Below are 15,473 nucleotides of genomic sequence, written 5' to 3' on the forward strand. Positions count from 1 at the left end.
GAAGCTGGTAAAATGCAAAACAAAAACTCAGCAAATCCGCATCAAATCCGCAAGCATTTTTACACTTGCGTTTTTGCTGCAGATTTGACTGGCTCAATTGAAGTCAATGGGTGCAGAAACGCTGCAGAAATGCAAAACGAATTGACATGCTGCAGAAAAAATGCACTGCAAATAAGCACGGAAATTTACTGATCATGTGCAAAACACTTCAGGATTGTCATTTAATAAGCTTGCATAAGGAATACCATAGCGAAAACGCATAAAAAATGCACTATGTGCACATAGCCTAAAACTCTGCTCACGTTCTCAGCAGAGCAGGAGCTGATTTTCATTAGCATATGGCGTCTGATCTTGGTAATATACACTAATGTGACCCTAGCCTAAGAGTGAGGCTCTCTCTGTGTGAGTGAAATTATCACAAATGCATGAGAGAACCAAAGATGCGCTAGAATCATTAGAAGGCAGTGATGGGTATGTATTTTAGTACAGTCACTAAATGCACGCTAAAGCCAGATTGCGCCTTTCATTTGTTGTTAATATTAAAAACTGAAAGTACATGTGCTTTCTCTTAAGTCAACATATAATATTTTGGGGAACATTCTTGAGGGTTGGATTGGCAAATACTGGAGTAGGGCTTCAAGAGAAATAAATATTCCATTTGACTGCTAATAAACAATCAGATAATATTCTGTTTTATACAATGTTCCACATCTATTTTTAAAGCCTTCTATACACGCTCTATCTTTCTGGAATGAAGGAGAATGCAAAAAACCCATAGTAGACAATAACACAATTCTTTTCATTTGTGAATTATCCTATTTAGGTTTATTCCGGTGACACAATTACTGCTGAGGAACAGATCTATATTCTACTACGAGCTAAAGTTCAATGTGAACTCAATATCACCGTCCAGCTACAGGAAGAAGGTAAAGTATTTGATGAGATCATTATTTTGCTTTACATTTATTATGGTAACATGGCTACTTATGATGGGAAACTGCATAAGTGATAAATTATAGGATACATCCAAGCAGTATTTTCCTGTCTTCCAATTAAAAGTTAAGATTTATTATTATATTTAGCTTTCTTTAAATACCTACCTAGTTACTGTATTTCTGTGAATTTGGAGTATAGGTATGACTGATAGATATGTTTTTTTCTGCATTGCAAGATCATTCTGTCCTTAAAACTAGCAGCATATTTTAATAATTGGTGACTTGATTCTTATAAATTGTTGATATGTTTTCAGTCCACCAGACTCAAGGTTTTAAAAAAACATAGTTTTACACTTTTACCTTTACACAAATAGGGACAGAATGTCTAATCATCCTAAAATGGTTGATCAGTGGAAAGCCAGAAGGAAGTGGCCCAATGGACCTTTCATTTTAAGCCCACATTAAACTGGCCAGAATCCAGTGCTAAATGTGCTACTTTAGTTATAAAGGTACAGTACTTACCCATAGCAATCAGAAGGCTTTGTCCTAAAGAGGACCTATCTGGGTCAAAATTGACAACTTTTTGCTCTTATCTTATATTTCTGTCGTTTTATAACAGATTTTAAAAAAGACACTCGGGAGCAGTGAGAATAAGATAAGAGCAAAAAAGACTTTTTAATAAGTTGTAGGTTTGGGGGATAGAGGGTCCTTAGGCTGCCCTACATTATAAACCTGTGAGCAATTCCTCCTTGATAAAGACCATAAAAGTTAGCACAAATTCAACTTAACCCTTCATGACCGGAGCTTTTCGGTTTTGCGTTTTTCTTTTTTCACTCCCCTCTTTCCCAGAGCCATAACTTTTTATTTTTCTGTCAATTTGGCCATGTGAGGGCTTATTTTTTGCGAGACGAGTTGTACTTTTGAACAACATCATTGATTTTACCATGTCGTGTACTAGAAAATGGGAAAAAAATTCCAAGTGCGGTGAAATTGTAAAAAAAAAGTGCAGACCCACACTTGTTTTTTGTTTGGCTTTTTTGCTAGGTTCACTAAATGCTAAAACTGACCAGCAATTATGAATCTCCAGGTCAGTACGAGTTCATAGACACCTGACATGACTAGGTTATTTTTTATCTAAGTGGTGAAAAAAAATTCCAAACTTTGCTAAAAAAAAAAAAAAAAAAAAAAATTGCGCCATTTTCTGATACTCGTAGCGTCTCCATTTTTCATGACCTGGGGTCGGTTGAGGGATTATTTTTTGCATGCCGAGCTTGCATTTTTAATGATACCATTTTGGTGCAGATACGTTATTTTGATCGCCCGTTATTGCATTTTAATGCAATGTTGCAGCGACCAAAAAAACGTAATTCTGGCGTTTCAAATTTTTTTTCTCGCTACGCCATTTAGCGATCAGGTTAATGCTTTTTTTTATTGATAAATCAGGCGATTCTGAACGCGGCTATACCAAATATGTGTAGGCTTGATTTTTTTTTATTGATTTATTTTGATTGGGGCAAAAGGGGGGTGATTTAAACTTTTATATATTTTTTATTTTTTTCACATTTTTTTTTACTTTTTTTTTACTTTTGCCATGCTTCAATAGCCTCCATGGGAGGCTAGAAGCTGGCACAACGCGATCGGCTCTGCTACATAGCAGCGATCTGATGTTCGCTGCTATGTAGCAGAAAAGCAGGTGTGCTGTGAGCGCCGACCACAGGGTGGCGCTCACAGCTACCGTGGATCAGTAACCATAGAGGTCTCAAGGACCTCTATGGTTACAATGTAGAAGCATCGCCGACCTCCGATCATGTGACGGGGGTCTGCGATGCGTTCATTTCCGGCCGCCCGGCCGGAAGCGCCGGTTAAATGCCGCTGTCTGCGTTTGACAGCGGCATTTAACTAGTTAATAGGTGCGGGCAGATCACGATTCTGCCCGCGCCTATTACGGGCACATGTCAGCTGTTCAAAACAGCTGGCATGTCCCGGCTTTGATGCAGGCTCACCGCCGGAGCCCGCATCAAAGTAGGGCTTCTGACCTCGGACGTACTATCCCAAGGTCAGAAAGGGGTTAATGTTTCACACTGTAAAAATGTCATCCAGAACTGTTCTATCATAGGTCATACTCGTTGCTCTGCTGCTGAAGCATGTTGTGATATATGTGATTTGAAGACAGAGAAATGTTAAATGCAAATAGATCATGCTAGTAGTGATCTAAATATTGAGATGTGTACAGAATAATGCTGGGAGGATGTAGATTGTGGTTTTCTATCAACTTCATCTGCATTTTAACATTTTTATGTAATGCTGGTAATTAGTGTTGAGCGAACGTGCTCGCCACTACTCGTTACTCGCCTGAGTATCACTTTGTTCGGTGTACTCGGCGAGCACCGAGTATTTCCGGGATTATTCAGCGAGAGCTCGGGTCTCCGCCCTGCAATTCTGGTGCTCTTTAGAGCACACATGGGGAAGGAGGCATATCACCCCAACAGGCAGGAAGAAACAGTGTGGTTATCGACCTACAGTACAGACCAAAAGTTTGGACACACCTTCTTATTTAAAGATTTTTCTGTATTTTCATGACTATGAAAATTGTAAATTCACACTGAAGGCATCAAAACTATGAAATAACACATGTGTAATTATACACTTAACAAAAAAGTGTGAAACAACTGAAAATATTCTAGGTTCTTCAAAGTAGCCACCTTTTGCTTTGATGACTGCTTTGCACACTCTTGGCATTCTCTTGATGAGCTTCAAAGGTAGTCACTGGAAATGGTTTTCACTTCACAGGTGTGCCCTGTCAGATTTAATAAGTGGGATTTCTTGCCTTATACTGTAATGGGGTTTGGACCATCAGTTGTGTTTAGCAGAAGTCTGGTGGATACACAGCTGATAGTCTACTGAATAGACTGTTAGAATTTGTATTATGGCAAGAAAAAAGCAGCTAAGTAAAGAAAAACGAATGGCCATGATTACTTTAAGAAATGAAGGTCAGTCAGTCTGAAAAATTGGGAAAACTTTGAAAGTGTCCCCAAGTGCAGTTGCAAAAACCATGAAGCGCTACAAAGAAACTGGCTGACATGAGGACTGCCCCAGGAAAGGAAGACCAAGAGTCACCTCTGCTTCTGAGGATAAGTTTATCCGAGTGACCTGCCTCAGAAATCGCAGGTTAACAGCAGCTCAGATTAGAGTCCAGGTCAATGCCACACAGAGTTCTAGCAGCAGACACATCTCTACAACAGCTGTTAAGTGGAGATTTTATGTAGCAGGCATTCATGGTAAAATTGCTGCTAGGAAACCACTATGTAATAATTATAGGGGATAACTCAGGAGACTCTGCATGGTACAAGACAACTACAGGACACAGTTTTATAAGTGGTAAAATCTATATTATCACATGGTGATTCAAACAGGTGCAGAGAGAAACTCAAGTCCACAACACTTGGTGCAAATAATAAATGCAGCTTAGCAGTCTATAGGAAACGTCAGGGGAAAATGCAATCAAGCAGAAAGTCTATGAAGCACAGTTATTCTTGAGGATACTTGACACAAATAAATCCTTGTCTTAGTCCAGGCACAGATATATATGCTTATAAGGCAGTTGAGATCATATCTTAGCTCAACCAGGGAGGCCTGGTTAATAGTCTCAGGTTATTGCAAAGCAGAAACAGCTTACATGTCCAGCAAATGCAGATGGAAGAAAACACGAACAGCAGATGAAGGAGGATTACTGGAAACTTGTGTATGCAGCAGGAACTCAGAGCTGAGTAGCAGGATCACCACACAGGTTCACAGGAGCAAGTGTATAGCCAGGGAGTAATCAGAGGTCAGGAGCTGGATGCAAGGCAGAATACTCTAGCACAGACTGAAGGCTGGGGTGGAGTTTTATAGCAGGGAGACACAGTGCACATGAGACCAAAGACGTCATCTTGGAAAAGGGCAGTAATGCACAAAAGGTAAAAAATGTTCAGAGTCCTGACACACTGCTAAGAACAGGCAACAAGCAGAAGAGACTTGTTTGGGCTAATGAACACAAGGAATGGACATTAGACCAGTGGAAATCTGAGCTTTGGTCTGATGAGTCCAAATTTGAAATCTTTGGTTCCAACCACCATGTCTTTGTGCGACGCTGAAAAGGTGAACGGATGGACTCTACATACCTGTTTCCCACAGGAAAGCATGGAGGATCAGGTGTGATGGTGTGTGGGTGCTTTGCTGGTGACACTGTTGGGGATTTATTCAAAATTGAAGGCATACTGAACCAGCATGGCTACCACAGCATCTTGCAGCGGCATGCTATTCCATCTGGTTTGCATTTAGTTGGACCATCATTTATTTTTCAACAGGACAATGACCCCAAACACACCTCCAGGCTGTGTAAGGGCTATTTGACCAAGGAGAGTGATGGGGTGCTACGCCAGATGACCTGGCCTCCACAGTTACCAGACCTGAACCCAATCGAGATGGTTTGTGTTGAGCTGGACCGCAGAGTGAAGGCAAAAGGGCCAACAAGTGCTAAGCATCTCTGGGAACTCCTTCAAGATTGATGGAAGACCATTCCCGGTGACTACTTCTTGAAGCTCATCAAGAGAATGCCAAGAGTGTGCAAAGCAGTCATCAAAGCAAAAGGTGGCTACTTTGAAGAACCTAGAATATAAGACATATTTTCAGTTGTTTCACACTTTTGTGTTAAGTATATAATTCCACATGTGTTAATTCATAGTTTTGATGCCTTCAGTGTGAATTTACAATTTTCATAGTCATGAAAATACAGAAAAATCTTTAAATGAGAAGGTGTGTCCAAACTTTTGGTCTGTACTATATATACAACATCATTTTGTATTGAAAAATATAAAAAATACAGACCACATATTTGGCAGTGTGGTATTTCCATGACAGGCCTCATATATCTGTGTGCTCCAAGTTTGGGCATTTTAGGCCAGTTTTCTACTGTTTTTGCTGTCTGTTATTCTAGTTATATACAGCACAATTTTGCAGCCCCCAAAAATATACAGGCCACATATTTGGCAGTGTGGTATCGCTGTCAGACGTCTGATGTATTTGTGGCTGACAAATTGTGGAAATTCAGGCCTACCTTCTGTTGTATTTGCTATCTGTTACCCTATTTCGGTACACTATTTTAGTTTAAAAAATAAAAAAATACAGGCCACATATCAAACAGTGTGGTATCTCGGTAAAAATACTTCTGTTTCAAGTTGTTATGGCTGCTTCATGACTGTCTTAAATGCTCCACCTACTACTACCACCATCATCATCTTCTGCCTAGAGGCAGTCACTGCGCACATAGAAAGTCTGAGGAGCAGAGTGTGAACGCTTGGGCAGTGTTGTATTCTGTCTCTGGATTACGAAGGCCAAATCTTCTAGATTAAATCATGTCTGGAAGAGCCAGAGCAAGAGCATGTGGAACAGCACATGGCCAGGACTCCCAACTACTGAAGCCTGCTGTTCCTGTTCCATATTCTGACAATCCATCGCCTACTAATACTGAACTGGTTGGATGAAGAAGTCAAAAAGGAGCCCCTGAATTTTCTATAACAGAAGCTAGATATTTAGACATTTTGGCTGTATTTCAAGAGCTGTCAATTGGTGGTCCTAGATATGACTTCTACACCACCACCGCAGCTCCCGCCTCAGCACCACCTGAGCTGCCGCACCCCCGACCTCCTGTCTCTTCCCCATTATCACATAGAATGTAAGTTCGCAAGGATAGGGTCCTCTCCTCTCTTTATCAATCTGTCATTGTAAATTTTTTTTACTGTAAACAATATCTATTACTTTGTATGTAATCCTTCTCATGTACAGCACCATGAAATAAATGGTGCTATATAAATAAATCATAATAATAATACTATATGGGTGTTTCCACTAGACAATCAATCCAACATGCTATTGAATCAAAATCTTGTTCATCTGACAACTCTGTTCAGCTGTGCACAAACACTGTCAAATTGGTAATTAGACCTCAGTGGGTCTTGTCACAGTGTCATGTTGACTGCAGTCCACAAATGTTATCTAGATTAGTGATGAGCGAGCACTAAAATGTTCGGGTGCTCATTGCTTGGGTCTAGCAGATTGTTATACTCGGGTACTCGGCCAGAACAACGAGCCCAATGTAAGTCTATGGGAGAGCCGGGTATTTTTACTGCAATCCCCCACGAGGGTCCTTTTGAGGTCTTAAAACACTACAAAAAAATACACTACAGTGAACTAAATGGATTTTGCTGGGAAATATGTCAAGGTACATCCTTTGCAGGTTAATGACTTGCCTGTAAGGCCAAATAATTAACCCCAGACCGAATTTTCCTCCCCCACTTAGGCTTAGTTCAGACGCTGCGTTTTTGAAGCGTTTTCAACTTTAACATTGCTTTCAACAACTACAAATGCATTCACTGGGAAATGTCATTGTAACATTTAACAACCCTAGCTGGCCATGTGGGGTGTGACACATAAGCAGACCCATCTTGTTTCATTTATGAAGGAGGGACTCTTAAAGTCACAGAGCCTATTTTTGCTGGTGCATGGGGCGGGATTAATCTTCTTAAAGGGCCATTATTAAACAGTGTGTCTCCTAAGCTGTTGTAGCCTATGCTGTGAGTGGATGGGCTGCCAAGAATTACGACGCATAAACAATACCCCTTTCATAAGATGAAAGAATTGCATTGAATTCAAGGCCAGCCCTGCTACCAATTCATATGCACCCCAACAAGACTTTGAACCCACATACTGGATGGGCCCCTGAAAATCCACTTCACAATATGAATTTTGTACTCCCGTACTCCTTTGTTTTACACAATGGCAGCAAGGCCAGCCCTGCTACATAGTCAGTCATATGCACCCCATTACGTCTAGGAACCCACATACTGAATGGGCCCATGAAAATCCATTTAATAATATGCATTTTGTTCTCCATACACCTTTGTTTTACACATTGGCAGTCAGGCCAGCCCTGCTGCATAGTCAGTGATATGCACCCCATTAGGCCTTGTAACCCACATACTGGATGGGTCAATGAAAATCCACTTCACAATATGCATTTTGTACTCAGCACTCCTTTGTTTTACACATTGACAGCAAGGCCAGCCCTGCTGCATGGTCATATGCAGCTCATTATTAGTGTTGAGCATTCCGATACTGCAAGTATCAGGTATCGGCCGATACTTGCTGTATCGGAATTCCGATACCGAGATCCGATATTTTTGTGATATCGGGTATCGGTATCGAAACAACATTAATGTAAAAATGTGTAAAAGAGAGAATTAAAATAAAAAATATTGCTATACTCACCTCTCCGACGCAGCCTGCACCTTACCGAGGGAAGCGGCAGCGTTCTTTGTTTAAAATTCGCGCTTTTCTTTCCTTTACGTGAGTCCCGGCTTGTGATTGGTTGCGTGCCGCCCATGTGACCGGGACGCAACCAATCACAGCAAGCCGTGACGTAATTTCAGGTCCTTCAGGATTTTAAAATTACGTTCCGGCGTTGTGATTGGTTGCGTCGCAGTCACATGGGCGACGCAACCAATCACAGCAAGCCATGACGTAATTTCAGGTCCTTAAGGATTTTAAAATTACGTCCCGGCTTTGTGATTGGTTGCGTCGCAGTCACATGGGAGACGCAACCAATCACAAGCCGTGACGTCACGGGAGGCTGGACACGCGCGCATTTTAAAATGGGCGCGTGTCCAGCCTCCCGTGACGTCCCGGCTTGTGATTGGTTGCGCCGCGATCAACCAATCACAAGCCGGGAGGCTGGACACGCGCGCATTTTAAAATTTTAAAATGCGCGCGTGTCCAGCCTCCCGGCTTGTGATTGGTTGACCGCGGCGCACAAAATGAGTGAGGATGAACTAAACCAAACAAGGGGAAACTGCCAATGTTGTCAAAACATCAATTGTTGCATAATAAGTTTGGTCAAATTTGCAGGATGTGTCTCACATTCCCATGTATCACCTCTCAGCTGATGTATTATACAAGCCTCCCGGCTTGTGATTGGTTGACCGCGGCGCAACCAATCACAAGCCGGGACGTCACGGGAGGCTGGACACGCGGCCATTTTAAAAAGCGCGCGTGTCCAGCCTCCCGTGACGTCACGGCTTGTGATTGGTTAATGGCGGCCATGTTGCCGGGACGCGGACCAATCACAGCAAGCCGTGACGTAATTTCGTCACGGCTTGCTGTGATTGGTCCGCGTCCCGGCAACATGGCCGCCCTGACCAATCACAAGCCGGGACTTCACGTAACCAAGTAAAAGCGCGAATTTTAAACAAACAACGCTGCCGGTTCCCTCGCTGAGGTCCAGGCTGCGTCGGAGAGGTGAGTATAGCAATATTTTTTATTTTAATTCTTTCTTTTACACATTTATATGGATCCCAGGGCCTGAAGGAGAGTTTCCTCTCCTTCAGACCCTGGGAACCATCAGGAATACAGTCCGATACTTGAGTCCCATTGACTTGTATTGGTATCGGGTATCGGTATCGGATTGGATCCGATACTTTGCCGGTATCGGCCGATACTTTCCGATACCGATAATTTCAAGTATCGGACGGTATCGCTCAACACTACTCATTATGCCTTGGAACCCACATACTGGATGGGCCCATGAAAATCCATTTCACAATATTCATTTTGTACTCCCATACTCCTTTGTTTTACACATTGGCAGCAAGGCCAGCCCTGCAGCATAGTCAGTCATATGCACACCATTACGCCTTGGAACCCACATACTGGATGGGCCCATGAAAATCCACTAGTATTATTTAATGGTATGTTGGTTCCCTCTTTGCAGAATTATTTACATGAGAATTTGGCAATTTTATTTGCCATGGTTCAGATATGCCTTATTTGCCAGGTTCAGATATGCCTTTAATTAAGGCTAATACTTGCAATAAAACGCAATTTTATTGCAAACTACAAAATTCAAGGAATAGTATGATTGAATAGTGTGAGTACCTGTCTGGAATATCAGAGAAGCAGAGAAGCAAGACCAAGACAGAGAACCCCTGGGAGATTACCTACACTGCATGGGTGTCCCCAATTATGCAGGTATCAGCACACTGCAGATGTACCCCAGTTTTGGCATCTGTCTTAGTCATGTTTCTCTGGTCTTATATAGTGATTTACACTATGTAGTAACTCTAGTTTCACCCAGACCTTCAAGTGGCCAACTTTCAAGGTTGTATTAAACTGAGATATCATGGAGTCATCAGATGAGGGGCCATAAACCCCTAGAAAATAAAAACCACAAGGAATTAGATCAAACCACCACAGGCAGAGTTTCAGTAAACTTTAATGTTTTACAATGACAAACAGCAAACATATAGAGGCTTAGAACTGTTTGTGAAGTGAATAAACAAACATTTCTCAAGATTGTGTCACTATGAGCATTGTCTGTCACATCTGTAAATGTTTTACAAGAAATGCAGCTATGTGATTGTTTGAATGCATTCGGTATACAGTATTTTAATCTGGATTCCAAATCGCCATTTGTATATTCGCCATTTGTACATTTTAGGCAGCCAAAGTTATCGCTGTCAAGGAGAGAAATTAATATAGTCGACAAAGAAGTATTTATAATGAACTACTGAGCCAAACTAACAGCATTGCTTTATCAAATTTATATAAAGTATATTGTGTCCAATGTGAGCAACCAGGCAACACAAAAAGGAGCTTTTCAAGTGAGCTCTTTAATGTACACAAATGTTATGAAGTGTTTGCTAACAAGGATGTGGTTTCACCAATGGGGGGTACCTTTTTTAAAAATATACTATTGCCATCACAGCCCCCCTTGCTCAAAATTCTGTAGCCTATAAAAGTACAGAACACATTCACCCAGGTCATATTGTTGGAGATAAGGAAAAGACATTGCAGGAAACAGAGTTAAGAAGTGCGCCCAATGTAGGGGTGTGGGTCTCTGAGACATGTAATGGAGGGCATGAGATGACAAACAATTCCCCAATGTGGGGTCCTTTTTTTATAAATAAAATAGTGCCATCACAGCCCCCTTGCCCAAAAATCACCGTACAGAGCACGTTCACCCTGGTGATCTAGTGGCAGTTAAAGGATACATTGCAGGAGACAGACTTAAGAAGTAGGCCTAATGTAATACAATGCCCAATTCCCTAATGTGGGGTCCTTTTTTTACTAAATAAAATAGTGCCATCACAGCCCCTTTGCCCAAAATTCACCGTACAGAGCACGTTCACCCTGGTGATCTAGTGGCAGGTAAAGAAGATACATTGCAGGAGACAGATTTAAGAAGTAGGCCCAATGTAATGTAATGCCCAATTCCCCAATGTGGGGTCCTTTTTTACTAAATAAAATAGTGCCATCACAGCTCCCTTGCCCAAAATTTACTGTACAGAGCACGTTCACCCTGGTGACCTAATGGCTCTGGATGATGAGGATGAGGATAAGGAGGAGGATGACAACAAACAGACTAAATCTGGAGGCGTATACCCATGTGTGGTTGTGAAGAGGTGCATGAGAATACACCTCCCCAAAAAGAGAGAATGTATTTGAGGTTATGTTTTGCTGTTTTCACTTGGTGGTGTACAGAAGTCTTTCCCAATCCAGCTCTTGTTCATTTTTATAAGAGTCAGCCTGTCAGCATTTTCAGTTGACAGGGGGATGCACTTATCTGTTTTAATTCCACCCACAGCACAAAAAAACCCGCTCTGACAGAACGCTAGCAGCAAGGCAGGCCAGGACCTCCAAGGCGTAGAGAGCCAGTTCATGCCATGTGTCCAGCTTTGATACCCAATAATTTTTAAGGCACAGAGGAGTCACTCACCATCTTCCCAAACATTGCACTTCTTGTGACAGCATCCTTTGCCTTTATGCTTTCACGATGGGAGGGTGGATCTGAGAAAACTGTCCCAGAACTTTTCCATTGTTCCCCTGCCTGAGCTGGATTGTATTTCTGTCTCTCTCGCTTGGACTCCTTGGTTGTACAACAAACTCTGACGTCTGCTGCCAGTGTTCTCACATGGGAATTTTCTAAGTAATTCCGCTACAGGGGCCCTCTGGTACTGCAACATTTTAGTACACTTCTCTGCCTCTGGTAGAAGAGATTGAAAGTTCTCCTCGTAGTGTGGGTCTAGAAGTGTCACCAACCAGTAAGTAGTGTCACCCCAAATTTTTTTATTGAGAGGGTCACATGAAATGCAGTGCAACATAAAGTCAACCATGCGTGCCAGACTGCTAACAGGCAAGACTTCCGTGTCCTCACCAGCCGGATGACTGACCATGCTGTCCTCCCCTCATCCTCATTCTTCTCCTCCCTGTCCTCAGGCTATCCACGCTGAACAGATGTTATGACAGCTATGTTTTTAGTACCGTCTATAGTGTATGAAAGTAGCTCCTGTTCTTCCTCCTCCTCCTCCTCATTGACTACAATCCATGTTGAGAAGACATGAGGTTGGGCTGAGTGTAATCCCCCTGTATGGTTCCTTGCTCTATGTCCTCATGCTCTGCCTGCAATGTATCCTCTTTAATTGTGAGCAGAGAGGTTTTCAGAATGCTGAGAAGTGGGATGGTGACATTAATTATGGCGTCATCGCCGCTCACCATCTTGATGCAGTCCTCAAAGTTTTGGAGGATGGTACACATGTCCGACATCCATGTCCAATCCTGAGGTCTTATGTGTGGAGTCTGAACTAAATTTTTCATGGCCTTGTTGATGTTGGTAGTCAACCACTGCCCTCTTCTGCTCACAAATCCTTTCCAACATATGCAGCGTAAAGTTCCAGCGCGTGGAGACATTACACACCAGTTGGTGTGATGGAAGCTGCAAACGCTGCTGAAGCACGGCAAGGGCAGCTGAAGCTGTAGCTGACTTTCTAAAATGGGCAGACAGATGGCGTACTTTCACTAGCAGATTCGGCAGCTCCGGGTAGCTTTTCAGAAAACATTGAACCATGAGGTTAAGTACATGGGCCAAGCAAGGTACGTGTGTGAGCTCACCTTGCCTCAGAGCCGCCACCAGGTTATGGCCATTTTTACACTCGACCATGCCTGGCTGTAGGTTCAGTGGTGTCATCCAAACATCTGACTGCTCTTTCAGCGCTGTCCACAACTCTTCTGAATAGTGCGGTTTGTCACCTATGCAGATTAGCTTCAGCACAGCCTGTTGCCTCTTGGCTCAGGTAGTGCTGCAGTACTTTCAGCTTCTGACTGATGTGTTGATTTCAGAGATGGAGGATAAAGAGGAGGAGGAGGTGCAGGAGCTGTAGACTGTGAAGGCAACCCTGATTGATGTAGAGCCAGTAATCCTCGGTGTGGGGAGGATGGGTTCCATCCCAAGGTCCGACTGAGTCCCGGCTTCCACTATGTTAACTGTTATGACCTGGTGGTTAAGGAACCACATGAGTTGTGACCTAGTGGTTAAGAAACCACATGAGTTGTGACCTAGTGGTTAAGGAACCACACGAGACAAGCTCTGGGGAGGTGGGAACTATACAGACCGCAGTCCCTGATCCTAACACCAACACTAGCAGTAGCCGTGGGATGTTCCTGTCACTCCCTAGACACCTCGTCACAGCCGGAGATCTAACTACCCCTAAAGGTAGAAAAGGAAAGCTAACTTGCCTCAGAGAATTTCCCCAAAGAAAAGACAGCCCCCCACAAATAATGACTGTGAGTGGAGAGGGAAATGACATACACAGAAATGAAATCAGAATTCAGCAAAGGAGGCCACGACTAACTAAATAGACAGAACAGAACAGGATACTGTGCGGTCAGTATTAAAAGCTAAAAAGCCACGCAGAGATTGCAAAAACTCCACACCGGACTAACGGTGTGGAGGGCAAATCTGCTTCCCCAGAGCTTCCAGCTAAACTGAATAAATCATACTGATAAGCTGGACAAAAACAAGCACAAAATGAACTGAAGGATTATGTCCACAACCAGTGGACAACAAGAACAAACATGGACTTAGTCTGCCCATTTCTGCAAAGCTATCAGAGAAATCCAAGGAGAGATCTGACTCCAACCAAATAACATTGACAGCTGGCACGGACTAAAGACCAGAGCCAGACTAAATACAAATCCAAGAGAGGCGATCAGTGGATACAGCTGCAATGCTAAGTCCAAAGAGCAGCAGTTCCACTTAAGACCACAGGAGGGAGCCCAAGGACCGAATTCACAAAAATACCATTTACAGCCACCGGAGGGAGCCCAAGAACGGAATTCACAACAGTACCCCCCCCTTGAGGAGGGGTCACCGAACCCTCACCAGAGCCCCCAGGCCGATCAGGACGAGCCAAATGAAAAGCACGAACCAAATCGGCAGCATGGACATCGGAGGCAACAACCCAGGAATTATCCTCCTGACCATAACCCTTCCACTTGACAAGGTACTGGAGCTTCCGCCTCGAAACACGAGAATCCAAAATCTTCTCCACCACATATTCCAACTCCCCCTCAACCAACACCGGAGCAGGAGGATCAACAGAGGGAACAACAGGCACCACATATCTCCGCAACAACGATCTATGGAAAACATTATGGATGGAAAAAGAAGCTGGAAGGGCCAAACGAAAAGACACCGGATTGATAATCTCAGAAATCTTATAAGGACCAATAAAGCGAGGCTTGAACTTAGGGGAAGAAACCTTCATAGGAACATGGCGAGAAGACAACCAGACCAAATCCCCCACACGAAGCCAAGGACCAACACACCGACGGCGGTTAGCAAAACGCTGAGCTTTCTCCTGAGACGACGTCAAATTGTCCACCACATGAGTCCAAATCTGCTGCAACCTATCCACCACAGAATCCACACCAGGACAGTCAGAAGGCTCAACCTGCCCTGAAGAAAAACGAGGATGAAAACCACAATTACAAAAGAAAGGTGAAACCAAAGTAGCCGAACTAGCCCGATTATTAAGGGCAAACTCGGCCAACGGCAAGAAGGCCACCCAATCATTCTGATCAGCAGACACAAAGCATCTCAAATAGGTTTCCAAAGTCTGATTGCTTCGCTCTGTTTGGCCATTTGTCTGAGGATGGAACGCCGAAGAGAAAGACAAATCAATGCCCATCCTAGCACAAAAGGAGCGCCAAAACCTGGAAACAAACTGGGAACCCCTGTCAGACACAATATTCTCCGGAATTCCATGCAAACGAACCACATGCTGAAGAAACAATGGAACCAAGTCAGAGGAGAAAGGCAACTTCGGCAAAGGTACCAAATGGACCATCTTGGAAAACCGGTCACAAACCACCCAGATAACAGACATCTTCTGGGAAACAGGAAGATCTGAAATAAAATCCATGGAAATATGCGTCCAAGGCCTCTCAGGGACCGGCAAAGGCAAAAGCAACCCACTAGCGCGGGAACAGCAAGGCTTCGCCCGGGCACAAGTCCCACAGGACTGCACAAAAGAATGCACATCCCGCGACAAGGAAGGCCACGAAAAGGACCTGGCAACCAAATCTCTGGTACCAAAAATCCCAGGATGACCAGCCAAAACCGAACAATGAACCTCAGAAATCATTTTACTAGTCCATCTATCGGGAACA

The 15,473-nt window shown here is 43.3% G+C and overlaps 1 protein-coding gene across 1 annotated transcript in view; it reads left to right on the forward strand.

The window, feature by feature from the left end:
- The window catches only part of PTH2R (parathyroid hormone 2 receptor), a 1,733,956-nt gene that overhangs the window by 197,723 nt on the left and 1,520,760 nt on the right, over positions 1-15,473 (forward strand). Inside the window, exon 2 of the mRNA XM_077275688.1 lies at positions 824-926. Coding sequence (XP_077131803.1) covers positions 824-926 — 103 coding nt within the window. The remainder of the gene's footprint in view (positions 1-823; positions 927-15,473) is intronic.

The sequence above is a fragment of the Ranitomeya variabilis genome, chromosome 7, assembly GCF_051348905.1.
Source record: "Ranitomeya variabilis isolate aRanVar5 chromosome 7, aRanVar5.hap1, whole genome shotgun sequence".
NCBI classification, from domain to species: Eukaryota; Metazoa; Chordata; class Amphibia; order Anura; family Dendrobatidae; genus Ranitomeya; species Ranitomeya variabilis.